General features: G+C 41.9%; 1 protein-coding gene across 27 annotated transcripts in view; it reads right to left on the bottom strand.

Annotated features, from left to right (window-relative positions):
- NRXN1 (neurexin 1) overlaps nt 1-23726 on the bottom strand; it is a 1233750-nt gene that overhangs the window by 308403 nt on the left and 901621 nt on the right. For all 27 annotated transcript variants that reach the window (XM_077811984.1, XM_077811986.1, XM_077812000.1 and 24 more), the window contains one exon: nt 17745-17926. In XM_077811984.1, the coding sequence (XP_077668110.1) occupies nt 17745-17926 (182 nt within the window). The remainder of the gene's footprint in view (nt 1-17744; nt 17927-23726) is intronic.

Here is a 23726-nt window from a genome sequence, read left to right as displayed (position 1 = left end):
AGTTACAGTATAAATCCATGGATTTCACTTGAGCTACTCCTAATTTATACACTGGTATAGGTGAGAGGAGAATGAGGCTCGGATTGTTTACAGGAAGGCTGACAAATTGCTGAAACTGGAAAATACGAACCAGAATCAAGCAAAAGAAGATTCCAGTTTGGGAAGAGCAGCAAAAAAATCACATAGAAAAACTTGAAATAAATAAGTGAGCCAATTAATTAATTGTGAGTTATAATTATGCAGGCATCTCATAAAAACAGAACAGTACAGAGGCAGTTTTCATTATTAGCCCAAAATGATTAGCTGTCATAGCAATGCTTACGTAAATAAATACTGAAGCAAAGCATTTTGTCAGATTGCCACTGCAACTTTTACAAACTCAGGGCTTGTCTATACTTACAGTGCAGCTGTGGTGCTTAGTGAAGATGCTACCTCCCATCAGCATATGTACTCCACCTCCCCTAGAGACAGTAGCTATTATTGACAAGAGAAGCCATCCTTCAACATAGCACTGTCTACACTGGGAGTTTGGTCGTATACCGGCCCATTGTACTGCAGCCTACACTAAATGAGTATGAGGACATAGAACTTACACAAACTGCTCTAAGAAGCTAAAAATGTAGCCAAGGACATGTAGAGTGTTGTGTATTTGGTTGTCATGGTAACAGAATCTTGTTGTTGGTATGGCAACTGAGTTAGATTATTAGGGGATAGCCCAGTCAGTTTTGGCTGGTTTGTTCAGTTTAGTGTGTGGCAATAAATGACCGCTTTTAAGGTCTACAGCCCTCTGTGTCCCAAGTGATTTCTTCTAAAACTGCTGGCCCCAAGGATACAACAAAGTGGCAACGAGGATGGGATTCCTGCGCTGCCCCAGCAACAGAAGGAAGTAGAAGTCGAGGAACAAAAACAAAACACAACACCTTTTTGCTGTTGGAAGGGGGTGAGAACTGGCTTGTTTGCATTGACTGTGCAAACTGAAACTAAAACCATGGCTACACTGACAGGGCCACTGGAACCTTTTGTGGAGATTACAGTGCAATGGCACGTATATACTGAGCGTTTTGAGCTTTTTGTTATTGCAAATGACATTACAGAAGAGAAGAAGGTGCCAATATTCTTAAGTGTTGTAGGGGCTAAGACCTACTCCCTGCTATGCAGCTTACTACACCCTGTTAAACAGGAGATCAAATCTTACAGTGATACTGTGGAAATCCTGGGGTCCCATTTTTCTCCAAAACCATTGGCAATTGCTGAAAGATATAGGTTCCACAAAAGAGACCAAAAAGAAGATGAAATAGTTATACAATTTGTAGCAACTTTGAAAAAGCTTGCAGAACACTGTGAATTTAAAGAGATATTAAATGACATCCTACATGACAGGTTAGTGTGTGGCCTGCACAGTGAAGGTATATGGAAGCGCCTATTGACAGAGGCAAGCTTACCTTACAGAAGGTGGTTGATATTGCAGTCTCCATGGAACTGGCTACAAAGGAGGCGCAATACATCGGTGCATCCCCTAGGGTGCATAAGGTGTCACAAGAACCTACCCACAGAACTGTGGAGAGTCAGGAATGTTACCACTGTGGTAAGCCGGATCACCAGGCATCAGAATGCTGGTGTAAGGACCTGGTGTGTCGACACTGTGGCAAAAAGGGACACATTGAGTGTGCCTGTAAACAAAAGAAAAAGAGGCCTGTGGTCTGGCCGACCAAAAGGAAAATCTGCATACCCTAGAGCAGACCCAGGATGACCAAGGAGACACCTCATCGCAAGAAGAAGTGCCACTGCATGGTTTGTCTTTGGCAGTGCGCTCACATGAATACTGGGTAATCCCGGTTTTGGACGGCAAACCTACACGCATGGAACTGGACACCGGTGCAGCCATCTCGCTGGACTCCGAGAGTGTGTATAAAGAAAAGCTACAGCATCTTCCACTTCAAGCAATGAAAACTGTGGAGGCTCCCCCTCCTCGAAAGCTGGTAGCCAGCTTTGCTCATTTCTAGGACTATTGAACTATTATGGAAAGTTCATCTCACCATTTGCCACACTGCTAAAACCACTTCATGAACTCCTTGGGCAGAAGAAGGCCTGGAAGTGGACTGAAGCCTGTGATGTTGCATTTAACAAAGCTAAGGGTGCATTGCTAAATTCTGAAGTTCTGACGCACTTTGATCCTTACCACTACAGTTGGCCTGCGATGCCTCCCCTTATGGAGTGGGAGCGGTCATGTCACACATTATGCCTTCAGGAGAAGAGAGACTTATTGCTTTTGCTTCACGCACTCTAAGCAAAGCAGAAACTAACTATGCCCAAATCAAATGTGAGGCATTGGGAATCATTTTCAGAATTTGGAAGTTTCATAAGTACCTGTTTGGACAGAAGTTACTCTTCTCACAGACCATCGACCTCTGACTTCAGTTTTTGGACCCCACACGGGCATTCCCTATTAGCTGCTAGTCGTATGCAACTTTGGGCATTGTTGCTTTCCACGCACACATATGAAATCAAATATCAGAAATCCACTCTGCACGGCAATGTGGATGGTCTCTCAAGTTTGCCTTTGCCAGTCAATTTTCCAGAAGGAAATTTTTTACTTTGAACAGGTAGAGAATATACCCATCACTGCTACTCAGATAGAGAAGGCAACTTGCATTGACCCAGTATTGTCCCAAGTTATGGATCTGGTGATGCATGCAAAATCTCGACGAATCTCTCCAGTCTCACCCGACCTTGTTACCTACGTATCCAGGAGGACGGAGTTATCGATCCAGTCTGGCTGTTTGTTGTTGGGGAGACGTGTCATTATCCCACCACCACTGAGATCACAGATGTTAGAACAGCTACATTCCTGTCACTGTGGAATAGTGCGCATGAAGGAAATTGCATGAAGCTATTTTTTGGTGGCCTGGACTGGACAGTACTATTGAAGAGAAGACAAGAGCTTGTATGTCATGTCAGGGTCTGGACTGCAGAGGATCTCACCTGGTGGCGACATGTAGATCAGCTGTTGCCAGGTCATACCAGTCCTCAGGACACATCTTCAGTTGGGTTGCCTGACTTCACTGCTTCCAGCAAGACACCAAATCAAGAGTTATCTGTTCCTGACTTTCCCCCTCTATTACTACTGGCGGCAGAGATACCCCACTGCCTGGAACGAGCTGATACCACATCCTCACCCATTCGCCCTATGAACCTGGCGCCCATTGTAAGGCCTTCGCCCAAGACACTTTTGGGTGCAACAACACCAGAAGTCCGCTGTAACCCACCTAGGGTATGTCTACACTACGGAATTAGGTCGAATTTATAGAAGTCGTTTTTTTAGAAATCGGTTTTATATATTTGAGTGTGTGTGTCCCCACAGAAAATGCTCTAAGTGCATTAAGTGCATTAACTCGGCGGAGTCCTTCCACAGTACTGAGGCTAGAGTCAACTTCCGGAGCGTTGCACTGTGGGTGGCTATCCCACAGTTCCCGCAGTCTCCGCTGCCCATTGGAATTCTGGGTTGAGATCCCAATGCCTGATGGGGCTAAAACATTGTCGCGGGTGGTTCTGGGTACATATCGTCAGGCCCCTGTTCCCTCCCTCCCTCCGTGAAAGCAAGAGCAGACAATCGTTTCGCGCCTTTTTTCTTGAGTTACCTGTGCAGACGCCATACCACGGCAAGCATGGAGCCCGCTCAGGTAACCGTCACCCTATGTCTCCTGGGTGCTGGCAGATGCGGTACGGCATTGCTACACAATAGCATCAACCCCTTGCCTTGTGGCAGCAGACGGTGCAATATGACTGGTAGCCGTCATCGTCATGTCCGAGGTGCTCCTGGCCACGTCGGCCAGGAGCACCTGGGCAGACATGGGCGCAGGGACTAAATTTGGAGTGACTTGACCAGGTCATTCTCTTTAGTCCTGCAGTCAGTCCTATTGAACCGTCTTATGGTGAGCAGGCAGGCGATACGGATTGCTAGCAGTCCTATTGCATCATCTTCTGCCGGGCAGCCATGAGATGTGGATGGCATGCAGTCCTTCTGCACCGTCTGCTGCCAGCCAGAGATGTAAAAGATTTCCTTTCCCCCCCTCCCCCGGCCCGTCTAGGGGACTCATTCCTCTAGGTCACACTGCAAGGTAGGTGCAGCAAGGTAAATCTAGCCATGTATCAATCAGAGGCCAGACTAACCTCCTTGTTCCAATAAGAACAATAACTTAGGTGCACCATTTCTTATTGGAACCCTCCGTGAAGTCCTGCCTGAAATACTCCTTGATGTAAAGCCACCCCCTTTGTTGATTTTAGCTCTCTGTAAGCCAACCCTGTAAGCCGTGTCATCAGTCGCCCTCCCTCCGTCAGAGCAACGGCAGACAATCGTTCTGCGCCTTTTTTCTGTGCGGACGCCATACCAAGGCAAGCATGGAGGCCGCTCAGCTCACTTTGGCAATTAGGAGCACATTAAACACCACACGCATTATCCAGCAGTATATGCAGCGCCAGAACCTGGCAGAGCGATACCAGGCGAGGAGGTGACGTCAGCGCGGTCACGTGAGTGATCACGACATGGACACAGATTTCTCTGAAAGCATGGGTCCTGCCAATGCATGCATCATGGTGCTAATGGGGCAGGTTCATGCTGTGGAACGCCGATTCTGGGCTCGGGAAACAAGCACAGACTGGTGGGACCACATAGTGTTGCAGGTCTGGGACGATTCCCAGTGGCTGCGAAACTTTCGCATGCGTAAGGGAACTTTCATGGAACTTTGTGACTTGCTTTCCCCTGCCCTGAAGCGCATGAATACCAAGATGAGAGCAGCCCTCACAGTTGAGAAGCGAGTGGCGATAGCCCTGTGGAAGCTTGCAACACCAGACAGCTACCGGTCAGTTGGGAATCAATTTGGAGTGGGCAAATCTACTGTGGGGGCTGCTGTGATGCAAGTAGCCCACGCAATCAAAGATCTGCTGATATCAAGGGTAGTGACCCTGGGAAATGTGCAGGTCATAGTGGATGGCTTTGCTGCAATGGGATTCCCTAACTGTGGTGGGGCCATAGACAGAACCCATATCCCTATCTTGGCACCGGAGCACCAAGCCGACGAGTACATAAACCGCAAGGGGTACTTTTCAATAGTGCTGCAAGCTCTGGTGGATCACAAAGGACGTTTCACCAACATCAACGTGGGATGGCCGGGAAAGGTACATGACACTCGCATCTTCAGGAACTCTGGTCTGTTTCAAAAGCTGCAGGAAGGGACTTTATTCCCAGACCAGAAAATAACTGTTGGGGATGTTGAAATGCCTATATGTATCCTTGGGGACCCAGCCTACCCCTTAATGCCATGGCTCATGAAGCCGTACACAGGCAGCCTGGACAGTAGTCAGGAACTGTTCAACTACAGGCTGAGCAAGTGCAGAATGGTGGTAAAATGTGCATTTGGACATTTAAAAGTGCACTGGCGCAGTTTACTGACTCGGTTAGACCTCAGCAAAATCAATATTCCCACTGTTATTACTGCTTGCTGTGTGCTCCACAATATCTGTGAGAGTAAGGGGGAGACCTTTATGGCGGGGTGGGAGGTAGAGGCAAATCGCCTGGCTGCTGGTTATGCGCAGCCAGACACCAGGGCGGTTAGAAGAGCACAGGAGGGCGCGGTATGCATCAGAGAAGCTTTGAAAACCAGTTTCATGACTGGCCAGGCTACGGTGTGAAAGTTCTCTTTGTTTTTCCTTGATGAAATCCCCCGCCCCTTGGTTCACTCTACTTCCCTGTAAGCTAACCACTCTCCCCTCCTCCCTTCGATCATTGCTTGCAGAGGCAATAAAGTCATTGTTGCTTCACATTCATGCATTCTTTATTCATTCATCACACAAACAGGGGGATGACTACCAAGGTAGCCCAGGAGGGGTGGTGGAGGAGGGAAGGAAAATGCCACACAGCACTTTAAAAGTTTACAACTTTAAAATTTATTGAATGCCAGCCTTCTTTTTTTTGGGCAATCTTCTGTGGCGGAGTGGCTGGTTGGCCGGTGGCCCCCCCACCGCATTCTTGGGCGTCTGGGTGTGGAGGCTATGGAACTTGGGGAGGAGGGCGGTTGGTTACACAGGGGCTGTAGTGGCAGTCTGTGCTCCAGCTGCCTTTGCTGCAGCTCAACCATACACTGGAGCATACTGGTTTGGTCCTCCAGCAGCCTCAGCATTGAATCCTGCCTCCTCTCATCACGCTGTCGCCACATTTGAGCTTCAGCCCTCTCTTCAACCTGCCACTTACTCTCTTCAGCCCCCCACCACTCCTCCCGGTCATTTTGTGCTTTGCTGCACTCTGACATCATTTGCCTCCACGCATTCGTCTGTGCTCTGTCAGTGTGGGAGGACAGAATGAGCTCAGAGAACATTTCATCACGAGTGTGTTTTTTTTGCCTTCTAATCTTCACTAGCCTCTGGGAAGGAGAAGATCCTGTGATCCTTGAAACACATGCAGCTGGTGGAGGAAAAAAAAGGGACAGCGGTATTTAAAAAGACACATTTTATAAAACAGTGGCTACACTCTTTCAGAGTAAACCTTGCTGTTAACATTACATACATAGCACATGTGCGTTCGTTACAAGGTCGCATTTTGCCTCCCCCCACTGCGTGGCTACCCCCTCAACCCTCCCCTCTCCCCGTGGCTAACAGTGGGGAACATTTCTGTTCAGCCACAGGCAAACAGCCCAGCAGGAACGGGCTCCTCTGAGTGTCCCCTGAAGAAAAGCACTCTATTTCAACCAGGTGACCATGAATGATATCTCACTCTCCTGAGGATAACACAGAGAGATAAAGAACGGATGTTGTTTGAACACCAGCAAACATACACTGCAATGCTTTGTTGTACAATGATTCCCGAGTACTTGTTACTGGCCTGGAGTGGTAAAGTGTCCTACCATGAAGGACGCAATAAGGCTGCCCTCCCCAGAAAGCTTTTGCAAAGGCTTTGGGAGTACATCCAGGAGAGCCGCAAATGCCAGGGCAAAGTAATCCTTTCACATGCTTGCTTTTAAACCATGTATAGTATTTTAAAAGGTACACTCACCGGAGGTCCCTTCTCCGCCTGCCGGGTCCAGGAGGCAGCCTTGGGTGGGTTCGGGGGGTACTGGGTCCAGGTCCAGGGTGAGAAACAGTTCCTGGCTGTCGGGAAAAGCAGTTTCTCCACTTGCTTGCTGTGAGCTATCTACAACCTCATCATCATCATCATCTTCTTCGTCCCCAAAACCTGCTTCCGTGTTGCCTCCGTCTCCATTGAAGGAGTCAAACAACACGGCTGGGGTAGTGGTGGCTGAATCCCCTAAAATGGCATGCAGCTCATCATAGAAGCGGCATGTTTGGGGCTCTGACCTGGAGCGGCCATTCGCCTCTCTGGTTTTCTGGTAGGCTTGCCTCAGCTCCTTCAGTTTCACGCGGCACTGCTTCGGGTCCCTGTTATGGCCTCTGTCCTTCATGCCCTGGGAGATTTTGACAAAGGTTTTGGCATTTCGAAAACTGGAACGGAGTTCTGATAGCACGGATTCCTCTCCCCATACAGCGATCAGATCCCGTACCTCCCGTTCAGTCCAGTTTTGCGATTCTGGGACTCCATCATGGTTTCCTCTGCTGATGAGCTCTGCATGGTCACCTGCAGCTTCCCACACTGGCCAAACAGGAAATGAGATTCAAAAGTTCGCAGTTATTTTCCTGTCTACCTGGCCAGTGCATCTGAGTTGAAAGTGCTGTCCAGAGCAGTCACAATGGAGCACTCTGGGATAGCTCCCGGAGGCCAATACCGTCGAATTGTGTCCACAGTACCCCAAATTCGACCCGGCAAGGCCGATTTCAGCGCTAATCCACTTGTCAGGGGTGGAGTATGGAAATTGATTTTAAGAGCCCTTTAAGTCAAAATAAAGGTCTTCATCGTGTGGACGGGTGCAGGTTTACATCGATTTAACGCTGCTAAATTAGACCTAAAGTCCTAGTGTAGACCAGGGCCTAGAGACAGGAGGCCTCCTCAATGCCTGGATCTTTATCTAGGGCGAACCCACAGTTACTGGGCAAAATAATCCCCAGGGTTTGGCCGGGAACGGAGGCAGTGTACCTTCCTTCTCTAGTTTAGTGTTTGTTTTATTTAGGGAATGTTCTCGTTAAGGGTTGAGGAATATGTTATGTATATGGTTGTCGTGGTAATAAAATCTTGTTGTTGCTATGCCAACTGAGTTAGATTATTAGGGGATAGCCCAGCCAGTTTTGGCTGATTTGGTCAGTTCAGTGTGTGGTAATAAATGGCTGCTTTTAAAGTTTACAGCTCTCTGTGTTCCAGGTGATTTCTTCTTAAAAATGCTGCCCCCAAGGATATAACATAGAGGATGGTGACACAGTTGGAGCTTACATTATGTTGTTAGGAGAACTTGTGATCAGTCAATAGTGTCTAAAACCTGCAAAATGGCTTCCACCCTGTTGCATATATATAAAGATACATAGAGATAATATATGTAAGCATTTCACTTGTTTTAGAGCCTGAGGACAATCTAAATGGCAGATAACCGACATTACTGTAGCAGTATGTTCCTGTAAATTGGACTGGAACAGGACATGTGGGCAGTGACAAATTCAAAGGTATATTATCAGCAATGACCTCCTTAAATGACTAGTTTATATAAACAGGGAAGGATGACTGATCAGTTAGGTGAGTGGAGATCAGTACCATCTGCCTGGTTAATCCAGAACTTGCCCTTGACCACAGAGAACTTTTTATTCTACAAAGCATCCTTTGAACATACGGGCAAATAATTTCCAGTGATTCTGTGTTTCCTTCTTCAGGTGATATCTTACCAGATTATTTTGCTCTTACAACTAAGTGATAGCCTTTAAATCTTGGTAGCATGGTAAAATGGTCACTAGTGGTTGCATTAATAGTTTTTGTATGTGGTAAAATTCTGTAGAAAGTTACTGTCGACAAATTAGCTTGATTAGACAAGGTGGGAGAGGTAGTATCTTTTATTGGACCAACTTCTGTGAGTGAAAGAGACAAGCTTTCTAGCCAAATGGAGCTCTTCCTCAGGCTGAAAGCTTGTCTCTCTCAGTAACAGAAGTTGATTCAACAAAAGATATTACCTCACCAACCTTGTCTCTCTAATATCCTGGGACTGACATGGCTACAGATACACTGCATACATAAATTAACTTGGTATCTTTTATATTTCAGAATCTTTTGTATCAAAGGAAGTGCCATGGTAGCCAGTGCAGGGAATTATGGGATACAAAAAAGAAAACCGATATATGGTCGAAGCTGGAAAGACTAAAGTCTGTTTGGGGCCAAACCCTAAGTGGTGCTGACCATGTTGTAAACTTTGACCATTTGCGAAAGAAGTAAACAGGGAAGCAACAGAACAGAAACCAGAAAAATAAGGCAAGAGTTGGCAGAGCTATTGATATGGGCAGAAGCTGAGGAAAGGAGGCTGACTAGGAGAAGGGTTATTTATTTATGCATTAAAAGCAAGCTCCTGCATCCCTCTTTCTGAAGCCAGAATGTTAGTAAATATGTTCATGCATTTTTGTTGGCACAGATGTTCATGCATTTTCACATATAAACAACCCAGTCAAGGAACATCTTCAGGGTAAGTGTCTTAGTAGTAACCACCTGCTTGTTTAGTTCTTTAAAATGAAACCAATCTAATCAATAGTCCTGCAGAGGAAGGGTTTTTCATGTGGGTACACCACACAGTGAATATATTTATACTGAATTCTTCGTTCCTCCAGCTATGCAATATTATACAACAGGGGGAAGAATCTGTATGTTGTAACTGATAGGCCCCTGGAGGTTGCCACCTGATTTCTTCAGGATGTACTGGGATTCCAGTTCTTAGCATACATCAAAGAGAATACTTAAAGTGACAGTGAATTTGTGTTAGTGCATTCAATAAGAAAAATCCTGAGATGAAGAAAGATAGAAATAGAGAGAGAGAGAAAGAATCTATCATTTAAGGCACTGGCTATAAATCCATATAATAAATCAGAATTTTAAAGCGACAATGTTAAGATTAAGAGACACTTTAGGAAGAGGCCAGCAAGCTTAAAGTGAAACCCTGTCTATATTTAATTGCTGATTCCTGCTCTTCCACCTGCCACCCCACTCTGGTCCCCTGCTGCTATAGAAACAAATCAAGGTTCTGTTTTCTCAAATTTATGGTTGTGATGTTCCGCTCTGGTGTTAACTGGACCGGTGATCTGCTAGGCCACTCCAATCCTTGACTCTGGGAGGCAGCCTTACCCTGCTCTGCTGTGAGAACCCCCACTCCTGGGCTGTTCACGCACAGCCTCTGGCATGCTCCCACGCAACCAAATGACAATAGCCAATATCTCCGGTCCCAGACACAACCCTGGGAACCTCCGTCTTGCAGTGTCCAGTTATGCCCGTTGGATGCTGCAAGCTTATATAAGTTCGTCAATTTAACAAAGAAATTGATATGTACCAGGCTTATTCTCCCAAGGGGAGTCTCTGACACACTGCAAACCAAAGGCACTGCTTCAGGTAGAATAAACAAACAGAATTATTTACTATAAAGGTAGATTTAAGTGATTATAAGACAAAGCATAACAAGTCAGATTGGTCAAATGAAATAAAATAAAATAATATAAAATTATTTTATATTATTATTTGTATGAAATGGTTTAACCTGATTCCCCTCTCTTCTACTAAACTTCTTAACTGACATTTAGGGCCTCAAGTTTCTGAATCGCCTACCAGTGTTAACAGATTGAAGTAAGAAGTTCCATGCTTTCTGTGGCAAGTTCCCCCCAGGTTGCCACCGGGAACTGGGGTCCCACTGAGCCACTCCTGACCCACCCGCCATGGCTCTCTCTTACACTGTACTGCTGTGACAAGCTGCCACACCCTCCAGGCTTCAGCCTGCACTTTTATCAGCATGCATGCAGGTAGGGATACACCCAGCTGCAGTTACATGCAGGCAGGCTCTTTGCAGCTAGGGCACCTCCCAGCTCCTCAGGCACACACACCCTCTGGAGTACAAACCCAAAATTATGCCGTCTTGCACTGCACAGGAAACTGTACAGAGTTAAGCTCATAAAATTTGCCCTCTCCCTCAATATGGAGAGGAATATGCAACAGCTTTCTGCCCCTGAGTTATGATTTCCATGCACTGGTTTAGATAAAGAAAAAAAATTAACTACAAAAGATAGATTTTAAGTGACTATACGGGATAGCAAACAGATCAAAGCAGATTAGCTAGCAAATAAAGAAAACTGAGCTTAACATACTAAATAGATTGGATATGAATAGCTGATTCTCACCCTAAGTGATGATACAAGCAGGCTGCAGATTCTTTAGGGGCAAGCTGTACTTGCTTATAGCTTGGAATCCCCAGGTGTTTCATTCACAGGCTAAATATCCCTTTAGCCTGGGTCCAACATTTTCCCCAGTTCAGTCTTTGCTCCTCGGGTGTTTCCGGGAGTCTTCTTGGGTGGGGAGTCAGTAAAGAACCTAGATGATGTCACTCCCCTGCCTTATATAGATTTTGCATATGGTGGGATCCCTTTGTTTATTTCAAAGCTTGGTTCCCACGCCAGTCAGTGGAAAAATACTGACATCCCAAGATGGAGTCCAGCACCAGGTGACCTGGTCAAGTGTCTCTGTAGAGTCCCAGGAGCCATCCCCCATGGGCTGTTTGGAGCGTTCACAGGAAAGCTCACCAGATGGGAGCTAAGCTTTTCCTAAGGCCTATTATTTCTTCCTAATGGCTCATTAATCTGAATGGGCCCTTCCCAGCCAGCCATCTAGACTGAGGAGCATTTTGCTTAGTGGACATTGCCCAGGAATAGCTATATTTGAAATAGATACATAGTGAATATTCATAACTTTGGATACAAAAATGATACATGCATACACATAGGATAATCATGTTCAGGAAATCATAACCTTTCCAATGACCCCTCACATGCCTTATCTTATATAAAATACATCATAATTATATCATACTAATATCACTATGAAGAATACGGGGTGCAGTGTCACATTTACAGCTCTCACTTCTGCTGGAGCAGAAGCCCGCGGCATGTGGACTTTGCACCACTGAAGTCAATGGGAGCTTTGCCATCATATTCAAAGGGAAAGGATCAGGCCCTTTTCACTGCTTATGGAAGGGGTGGCCCACAGAATCTGCAGTCTCTGCTACACTGAGGCTGGGACCAGGACGTTGTGATGCTGAGGCATGAGGCGTACTGGCTATTTATTCAGTTCATGCTTTGGGTACAATCTTTTTCTTTCATCACAAGTCAGTGGGTGGGATTCTCCTAAAAAGATACCTTTTTTTTTCTCCTCAAGAGACTGAAGGGGAAGTGAGATCTTCCCTCCATGACAGGAAAGAGGAGTAGGAAGATGAGGGGTGAAGGGGAGAGTACAGGCACAGTGTTATAATGACAGGGATTCATGGTAGCACCAGAGAGTGCTCTTTGAACTGTTCCATGATTAGAATTACATCAAACTATTTACCTTTATCAGCTTCCTTAATCCTATCCATAATGTTGACTGGTCATTCACATGTCTACTCTGTTCCACTGAGAATAAGCCTATCTCCATGAACCTCTCTCAGCAATTTGGGCTGCTCATTTCTAGCACTAACTTTGTTGCTCAGGGCTGTTCGAGGAAATATAAATCTTCTTTGAACAAGATCTTCTGAGGAATGGACTGCACATGGGACTCAAGATAAGGGACTCACAAGGATCTTATATAGAATCATTTAAAAAAAACAACGATATCTCTACTAATACAAATTAGTACATTATCTAAATTTTTTAAAGCATAACTGTTTCAGTGATTTTTCTACAATGTCAGATTTTTACCCTGATCAGTGATTGTTCCATTTAGCACATATTCCCTAGATTAATTCATTGCTCCCATTCTAATTAACTTACATTTGTGTACAGTGAACCACATTTCTTACCTGCTGGTCCAATCATATAAATAATACTTTTGTGATTGCATTGCTTGTCATTGTTTACTCTCCCTCGAGTTGTAGAACCATATGCAAATCTGGAAATCTCTCTTTCACAATATTCGTGTCCAACTCATTTCTATAATACTGTACAGACTGGATGATGTTAAAAAATTGGGCATTCACTGCCCACAATCATTAAACATCCTGTAGTGTTTCCCATATAGTGAAACCGACACATACAGTGAGTATAGTGAAAACCACAAATACCACAAACAGTAAATACTGAGCTGAGACAATGTGCATTTTTTCAAAACAATGCAGCAATATGTGCCTGTGCACATACACTCCCATGCTTCCATATTACATGTACACAACATGTATACACACTATGTATTAGTATAGCATTGCAAGGGACCTTTTACAATGTCCTAAAACAGTTTTCTTGTGCATAAGGATGGCAAGTTTAAAAAAAAATAAAATAAAAGAACAAGGAGTACTTGTGGCACCTTAGAGACTAACAAATTTATTTGAGCGTAAGCTTTCGTGGGCTAAAACCCACTTTCCAGGGGCTAGGGGTGAGTGCTGGGCCCATTAGGAAGTTGGGAATCTGTCCTTTCCAAGGTTATAGGTTCTGTTTTCTGAGTGTTCAGGAATGCTAAAATATCAGGCCTGTAAAATATCAGAATCACTTCTCCCATTTTTGGCCCTGTGGGACTGTAAGTTTTTGGATTTTTAAGTCATGACACTTTTATCCATATACCAGCTATTGCTAACCCAAGACTGAATCCTAGCCATTCTGGGCTTTGAGCATGAGTAATTTTGGGAGGGGGAATTCCATATTTGGAAGGAGATGGAGGAAACATTTCTGTAGCAGTTTCTTCACACACACACACACACACACCCCGCCTCCCAAAAGATGGGTATTTGAAGCTGCTCTGAGTTTTGGGATGTTAAATATTCATAGAGACATGAGTTAGGCTCTGATTCTGCACCTTTAAATCCAGGGGGAGTTTTGCCACTGACTTCAATGAGTGTAGGATCAAGGCCTTAGAACCTAATCCAAACATACCTTAGTCAATGGAAATCTTTCCACTGATGTCAATGGACTTTGAATCAGGCCCTTCGTGAGTAGTGAACCAGTAAGGTGGTCAAATGAGCATGATAAATTCATTTATCATGGGACCCTGCAATTTGTCATGGATATCTTCTTCATGTACACGGTATGACGTGTGTGTTGGGGGATGTACATACACAGAAACATATAGGCCTGAGTCACATCTGACCCCAGTTTTTCTCTGGTGTATCTCCATTCATCTGAATGGAGTTCATCTTACTTTACACCAGTGTAACTTAAAACAGAATCAAGTGCATATATATTTTATATACACAAACTCTTACACACATTAATTTATCTATAGAAACACTGTTTGGATCAGAGTGTGCACATATACTAGAGAGAAAAATCTACCATTTTATTCATACTCAAAAAACTGCTTTCTAGCAGGCATACTATTTTTCCTCTTATTTGACTGTTTACCTCAGTCATTAGTCTCTGATGTGAACCTTGTCAAAAACTTATTGAAAATCTAAGTATTATATTGAGTTTCCCTTATCTATCTATCACAACCATAAAAAGCAATTACTTTATTTTTAGGATATTTATGTCATGCTAATATACCTTTATTTAAAACATGAGGTGCAAAAATTCCCACCTCTGTATAAATCTCGTGCTGCAGTGGAGGTGTAATTTTATTATAATTCACCTTGGAATTTAAAATACTGGGCTTGGGACTGCTAAGCATCTGGTGGAGATAGACATTACATAGTATTTGAAATGTCTCCTGTATTAACAATGGTTATTTGGGAGATACAATGATTACTTGAAATAAATTGTTTCTAGTCTAATGCCAAGGCTGTGATTCACATGATCAAGTAGCAATTTTCTAAATCAGAATTGGTTATGAGCTTGATTTTGTTATGAGGTTTATTTCTTCCTAAAGTAAACAGAATGATATGTAGGGAAAACACATACTAAGTTTCCCTAATCAGACTTGTGGTGTTCTCTCCTGCTCCCAGAATGAAAGATTTTAAAAGAAAGCTGCACTTATATTCCTATTCTGAAATGTCATATGTCAAGTACCATTCCCCAGCATGCTTGTATAACCTAGTTCACATATTTGATATTAAGGATTAAGCAGCAGTTCTGAATTTCCTTGACCACCATCATGATGAAAATTGCCCTCCTAACTCATCCCACAAATGCGTGTAACGCTTAGCCATTCGAGAGGGTTCAGGTATGCTTTGTAATACTGGAGCTCAAATCAGACATAAGAACCAGCTTTCAATGCATTTTAATACTGAGGCATAAATCATAAGAATACTACTTTTTGTTAAAAAAATATGCCTGATTTTAAAAAAAGGAGGCTATGCATACATGTGCATTTATTTTTGCACAGGCATTTATTGCAAATGCCAGTGTAAATCCATTACACATATATTGAATAGATTTTAGATCCACTTCTGAACATACTAGATTTGCACACATACCTGCAATAAAAGTGTACGCAAAAATGTATCAGCTGGTGCATGCCCAAGATCATGTGGAGTACTTGACTCTTTCCTTCCTCACCACCCAGTCACGCCCAATATATTTTATTTTAATAGTAAACAGTAAAATTCTTCTTCTTCATACAACATCAGTGAGAGATGGAATTTTTGGATGACATAAAGCCCTAATGCTACCATTGTTACAGGTGGTTTAATCTTTCAGAAAGATTGCAGCTGTCAGCAACAGGCTGAAAAAAATAAATTTTAGTCCAAAGTATTATTTTACAAATGCAGTTTATATGAAGAACTCAGAGCTTATACACACCACTTCATGAAGATTTCCTAATACCTTACTGAGCAAAAACAAAATTTGTCTAAAATTTTCAGAACTGCTTAAGTGATATAGGCACCTAAGTCTTGTTGACTTTCAATTTGACTTAGGCTTCTAAGTCCCTTAGGTGCTTTTGAAAATGTTACCCTCCAACTTTCTTTTAAATACTTTGCTGATTCCTAATGGGTACTGGGAAAATACATTCTAGTAGCATTCTAAGATTCCTCTAATACAATTAAATTACAGTGATGGCCCTTAAAAAAATGCTGATTGTTTTAGGTGATTTCCATGAGCATGTATGTCCCTGCTAGAGAATAAATTCTCAGCAAGGTTTTTCCCCCCATAGAAAACTCTCCTCATTTGTTGCAAGTTTTGCTCTCTTGCTGTCAGGGACTACGGGCCTAGAACCCAGGCCCCCAGGGCACCCAAGTGCCAATCTCCTTCCCAATGACCTGCTAAAAGTTGCTAGAATAGAAATGGAATCCTGACAGAGTACTCTGGTCCTAGAATCTGACTGGAAAAATGCTGGGGGTACTGCTTGGTTCACAACTTCATAGATATTTAGGTCAGAAGGGACCATTACGATCATCTAGTCTGACCTCCTGCACAACGCAGGCCACAGAATTTCACCCACCACTCCTGCAAAAAACCTCACACCTCTATCTGTGTTATTGAAGTCCTCAAATCGTAGTTTAAAGACTTCAAGGAGCAGAGAATCCTCCAGCAAGTGACCCGTGCCCCATGCTACAGAGGAAGGCCAAAAACCTCCAGGACCTCTTCCAATCTGCCCTGGAGGAAAGTTCCTTCCCGACCCCAAATATGGTGATCAACTTCTACATAAACCTAACACAAAAACCAGAAGTTGTCCAAGCAACTGGGTTCTCCCTGTTAGGGCTGCTTCCCCTGTAAAATACACTTTAATTCAACAATCTTGTCTCACAGCTCTGAGAGTCAACAAATTTTCCTGGCCTCTCTCTTGATGGCAAGCTTTAAATTCATTTAAGGGTTTCATTCTTCATTTATTTGATCAAAACAGTAAGTGAAGGAAACCTCACTCTAGAATGCAAAAGCACCTTTACCAAAACAAGAGGGCAAGGTGTGTATGTAGCAGATAATTGAACACTGTAGTCCCTGTAATTCAACAGTATACTCCTGTATGATTTGGGAAGGATCATTGCAGAAAGTTTTCTGAGGGTAAAAATGTAATTGGTTATAGATCAATAAGTAATTTCTTTCAAGAGAAACTACTCTTGTTCCTGGAAGTATCAAGGTTTTTAAATAAAACCAAGCTAATATATTAACAAAGTTGAGATTAATCTGAGCAACAAGATTTTATATTGCCCTAGTTAAGTTTATTTCAACTGATCATTTATTTATGTTGCCACAAAAATCCAGATGCTTTCAATTTTGATTGCTAGCTATTTCCTTTAAGGCAACTGAAATTACTTTTCTAGACTTCCCAGTGTGACAACTGTGTTTTCTACTGAAAATTTATCTCTGCACAGTAATGGTAGAACCAGTGGACTTTTTTCAGTATTAACAATGAGTATGCTCAGTCGTGATCACTGTAATTCCCCCAACAGATTTCACCTGAAATCCTCCTAGACTAAGGCACCTTCCTCTGACATTGCTAAGTGCTGTTGCATGTAATTAGACTGGAGCAAATAGCTATATTTGTTTGGGTATTACAGTGCAAATTTTAATTGAAAAAGCCAATAAAGGAGTGCTAAATAAAGGCATTCTGAGTATGTCTGAAGTCCTGTATAGAACTGTATATTATAAGCCATATCATTTAATTCATTATTGATCTTATAATTATACAACAATTTTAGATAAAGAATAGTTAATAAACTGCAATACTTAGGCTATAAAAAGGTATGATAATTCAAGACATACATAAAAATAACTTTCAATTTGTTGATAATACTTACGATATGCAGCTCTAAATAGTCTCCGAGCCCAGTAGAACTGTCTACTCGTACCAAAACTGCTTCTTTTTGAACAGTACTAAAACCTATTGCCAGTCTGTCAGCACGAGTGCTTGGCCGATCATTAGGAGGCCACGTGTATGTGATTTGTCCACCACCTTTGCTGAAGATATATGTTGTTCCCGCTGTAAAACAGAAATAAAACCATTTAGGTCATTTGCACCAGTGCCAAACTGCATGGCAAAAAATGTGCTCTACAACAATCAAAATACTCTCCAGTAGGGACTGTCCCTATAAAATCAGGATGTCTGGTCACCCTACTCTCTACAAACAGCTGAACTGCAAAAATGAAACAAAGCTATATCAAAGTTTGGAGGAATCTTAAAATCGGCCAGCAAATTTTTTTTACAGCAAACTAAATATTATTCTTTTTTTATATAATACAGTCCATGCAGAATACAGTATAATTGCACACCATTCTAAGGACCATGGATCCTGATTCAGGAAAGCACTTAAGCATGTGCTTAAAGTTAAGCTCATGTTTACATGATTTCCTGATTCTTCCTAAATCAGGACCCAAGTGGAGAAGAAATCCTGTACGCCAGTTATTTCATGATTGACTAAAGATGCAACACCATATATCCATCTATGCAATGAAAATGGAATGCAAGATATGATGGGTCATCCTGCACAGTGAAGCAAAATGTAGCAAATATATTCAGATACAACTTTTATGAGTATAAGTTTTATTAGCTTTTGACAGATGAGATAACTAATGGAAGGGCAACAACATGCCTCTAATGGATATACAATCTATTCAGCATTGTCAAGCATTATTTGGAGTAATCGGCAATATATAAAGTTCTAGCAGAGAGCTTCCAATGGTAGAAAACTTTTCATGTTATTCACAATACCAAATATGCACTTATAAAATCTAGGTTCTGTATGAAACAAATCTTAGGGTTCTATGATCAGATAATATGTTTAAGGGCACACATTTAACTTCATCATCCATCACTTGCACATTTTCTATGAACTAACACAGATATTTACCCAAGGGTTTTCAATATACAAAAGTGTATCCTTAAAACAGCGTCCAATGTGATAACTGTACATTTGATCTCTGATTTACAATACAGTCAGAAGTAGTCCTCTTCTTTTGAATATGGAACGGGAACTTTGTAAGTCTTATATAAACTGAACACTTTCCTACAGAGTGGTGTGACAAGATGCAATTTTTCACATTTTGTTGTTCAGAATTTTATTGTAATTTTGTTTTTTCTTTTCATATTGTACTGCTAGGCAAATACCACAGAAAAAGTTCTCTGAACTTTCACTGGAATTTAAATTGAGGCCATAGTATGGAGATGTAAATAAGAAGTGTTGTATGGCTTCAAAGAACCATGACCTCTCCATATAGACAGCTTTGCCTGAGATCTCAAAGAAACTGAGTTAAATTTTCCTTTTAAAGCATATTTCATGTTCATTTCTGACATAACTTTTCTGCTAGTATTACCAATCTACTAATTAGTTTTGCAATTATGTGGTTCCTGTTATAATCCATTTTATAATATTATTTCCTGTTTTGTGCCATGGCCTTGAAAAAAAAAGTGTAAAGTACACTTTAACTCAACAATCCTATCTGACAGCTCTGAGAGTCAACAAATTCTCTTGGCCTCTCTCTTGATGGTAAGTTGCCAACTGGCATCTGTTGCAAGGAAACCTGTCAGCCCTCTTTAGCAGGGACAAACAGGAGTGTGTGTGAATCATAGCTCTAGCACCCAAGGTGCTGTTTAAACTTCAAGTCAAGTCATAGTTCTGCATTATTCTTGTGCAATGTAGACAGTATACTGAAGGTTTAGGCAGTCACAAAGGTGTTGCTGATGGCCATGTGCATAGGATGTGTGGGAGAGAAGTCTGACACACAGCAAGAAGTCAGCTTCCATTAACTGAAGTGTTCAGTAACTTCTGTAAAGCATTTCATAATAGTAGACAGGGATAGCTGCATCTCTAAAGACTGATTATACGGGTACTGCCACTTCTGGTGGTCCAAAAGCATCTGTCTATAGCACTAGTGTTAACACCTTGAGCAATGTAGTGAGTGATACAGTTCAGATTGTCATATAGTATATGCCATGTTAATTCCCCAAAGGATGGGATTTACCCCCAGTACTGTAGTATTGGTGGCCGGATCCAAAGCTCTTTGAAGTCAAGAGGAGTCTTTCCACTGACTTCACGGGCCTTTGGATCAGGCCTTGAATGAGGTTCCCATAAAAAACAGCATAAGTAAGGAATACAATTCTGTACACTTCAGTGCTATAGAGGATACTATTAGAACAGTACAAAAGATATAAATGGGGGGAAGGGGTAATTTTCCTTTGAAGATTTGAAAAAATGAAGAAAAAGAAGATGCACCTATTAAATGACAGTGGAGTCATATTTGTATATAATGCATACAATGGCCCCAAATCAAGTCCCCAAATTTGAACACCTCTAGACACTGAAGTTCTTATCTAGACTGGATCTGTGTAGTACAGGCCCTCCCTTAAATACTGTCCATCCAATAAACTGGTGAGCAATTCATCCCACACTACCTTTGCAATGATGTCAAGTCAATGCTAGAAGAACTGCAAAAATCAAGGTATACATTTTAAATTACTCAAAATCATGTACTTATTTAATTTACTACTTTAAATTTATAAATCTGTCTTTTTGTAATTATTCATTAAATAAGTACATGATTTTCCATCAGATCCTCCCTTTTGTCTCATTGCCCATCACATTCATAGCCAGGCATACTAACTGAACGTATGATAACAGGCTAATTAATCCATGTTAACAAATACAGAACTGCCTTTGTATAAGCTACACAAGAAGTCACGTTCCTTGAGTTTTTTATGTTAATTATGCAAAAATGGCCCTTAAGCTGAGAATAGGTCCTTTACTGTTTATATTTCAAGAAAGGCAAATATAATAATGTAAAATTCATTACTCAGCCTTAGCTTATTGTCCAATCTTTGCAATAAACTATTAAAGCCTACAAAATATCTAAGCAATTGTTCCAAACCAGCTTGCTTGCTATCAGATATAGGCTTGGTCTACACTACCAACTTATGTCAGTATAACTACCACAGCCCTGAGAGACTTAGTTATACCAACCTAACTCCTGGTGTAGACAGCGCTATGTCAATTGGAGGGCTTCTCTCATCAACATAGCTATCACCTCTTGGGGAAGTGGAATACCTACGCTGGCAGGAGGAGCTCTCCCATCAGCATCCATAGTGGCTTCACTAAATGCTACAGCAGCACTGTAAGTATAGAGGTAACGTATGTCTGCTGCTCTGTCCCCTCTAGTGGCACCTAACTCAGCTAGAAATTGATGAGTTTGCTACAGTCTTAACTAAGAGCCATGTGCCTTTTTGCTCATGCATTTAGCTCCAGAGGTCCCAGGTTCAATCCCACCTGCCAATAATCAGGGTCTGTTGGCATTACATAGACAAGCTCTCCAATCCATTCAAAAACAACAGAAAAAAGCTAGTTCACTTTCCCCACAAAGACTTCTATGCTGTCTGACAAACCTTACCTTTTCTTTGCTATTCTTTCAACACAGTGCCACTGAAAAATCATTATGTTCCTTGTTCTTTTTCAGTTTATGGCATTGTTTTGTTTGGGACTCATCAGCTCAACTGCACTCAAAGCCATGGAATTACACTGTCAAAAGCAGTGATACTCTCACCATGGTACTCGGAAGCTACATGCAAGTCTATAACAAGCAATTTGCAGCTCTTAGCTGCACAATATACTATACCATTCTTTATGGTCTCGTGAATCAAGAAAGAGAGTTTAGAAAACATGTCCATGGAGCTCTTTGAGATTTTTAACCTTGAAAGTGTGGCTCTGATGGTAATAAACCACCAGTGGTCAGAAACAGTAATGGTTTTTCATGGGTTGGGTCTCTCAAGTCCTACTCGTTTGCAAAATTAATCTTTCTGAAAAGCTGTGCTCATTTCAGTATAGCCTGGCAGCAACTCAAGGCTGTCTGCTTACCCATATGGTATTAAACAGATACATATTTTGTTTAGTATCCATGTACTGTGTCTATTACTGTGTATAACTGCAGAGCTTTTCAATAGTATGACTCTTACATTGAATATGATATATTCAAATGTTTCATTCAAATCAAACAACATATCTGCATGCTTTTTACTTTCCTCGTGTTCATCTCAATTTTGTGTTAAGATTTTATGCATATTATCTTTCCATATAATACTGTTTTTCCCATGTAATGTCAGTATTTTAATGTGTACTTTCTCCACTAAAATGGCAATGTGTGGGATATTAAATTAGAGCAAGTGGTAGTTTTATTGAGCTATGGAATTCTAGTTACGTTAGAGTGTATCATAAAAGGTCTAAAATATTGAAACACAAGTGCTCCTACGAAGTGCTGAGCACCCATAACTACTACTGGAATCAATGGGCTAAATTATATGTTCCTTATTCAGGCAAACTACATCCCCACTCCTGAAGTCAGAGAAATCAGTGTGAATTTGCCTGAGTGAGGACTGAATAAAAATTGAATATGGACTCAAGATTTGGCCCATGGGAGTTCAGGGCCCTTGACATGTTCCAGCACTGTACAGGCTAGATCCCAATGTAGACAAGATAAGTAAACCCACGACAAAATAGATAAAAGTGTGGGGCACAGGCAGGGAGGGAATAGGCATATTGATGAGAAGAAAGTGGGAAACACTGCTGTAAGAAGCATTTCAAAGTAAGAACTGGAAGGAGAAGAATCTGAATTTAATTAAACTCTTCCTTTTTGATGACATCCTGACATATTCCCTCTGCCAGCTCTGAGCAGGGGATTGACCAGGGACATGGGCTGCACTCCTCAAGATGCTGGGTCAATTTGCAAGGGGAGAATTGCAATTGTCTCACTGAAACAAACACAGAGATCTCCTCCCCAGTACCACCAACGCAGTATCAGAGAGTGACAAAATAGATGTACCTCCAGGGAGTTATATAGCATCCCAAAGGGAACCATGGCCCTACACTTCCCTAGAATGATCAACAAAGCAGGACTAGGGTGAGGGGGTAGTATACTGCACTGTAATAATGGACAAGCTGCACCTGTAGACCAGAGACCTTGAAGAGAAATTCTGCCTTCCTGAAGCAGGCTTCCTTCTAGAGCTCATTTGGGTGTGGGTGAGCTCCACATTGCAGTTAAAATGATGTTCTTAACAGTCATGATAAAGAGGCTTCCCTATTAACTATGTTTTGTTATAAAATTTTCCAGTCCAAACATGAGTGGCAGTAATAGTAGTGGCTAAATCCTCCCTCCATGCAGAACAGATACTGCAATTAGTAGATACTATATGGACTAACATGTATGTTACAAGTTAGCTTAATTCATGCCATCACAAATGGTTAAAACAAAAGTTATAGCTACTTCATAAGACTTTCCAATTTAATTGTCATATTCAGATACACTTACTCAAGTTGAGTAGAATCTTACTCCATTAATGGTCCTACTGATTTCAGTGGGACTACTGGTAGAATGAAATACTATTCAGAGTAAGCATATCAGACTACAGCCTTTAAAATGATGTCTCACTCTGCATCAGACTCATTAAGAAAACTCATGTTATATATTAATTTCGCTATATCCCAACATAAATTATGGTATTAGTGTTTCTTTCTCATTTAGGCATCAAATTCTTCTAAATATATCTATTTTGTTGTATTGTATCTCTGGGAAACTATTTTCACTCACTCAAAGGCTGGGATTTCTTTTGTAAAAGTATATAGCCCTTTTGTGAATGCGTCTGACATAGATTGTTAAAAGACATTAATGGCCTCCTTCAACATCTCTTGGTTTAAATATTTTCAATGACCACCTATTACTCAACTTTCTCCCTAATGTAGATGATTTTTTGTACGAGATAAAAGCCAAGTAATTTGGGTGAGGTAGTATCTTTTCTTGGG

This window comes from Eretmochelys imbricata, chromosome 3, assembly GCF_965152235.1.
Source record: "Eretmochelys imbricata isolate rEreImb1 chromosome 3, rEreImb1.hap1, whole genome shotgun sequence".
NCBI lineage: Eukaryota > Metazoa > Chordata > Testudines > Cheloniidae > Eretmochelys > Eretmochelys imbricata.
The sequence above is the reverse complement of the archived record's forward strand: the minus strand, read 5'-3'. Positions and strand labels throughout refer to the sequence as shown.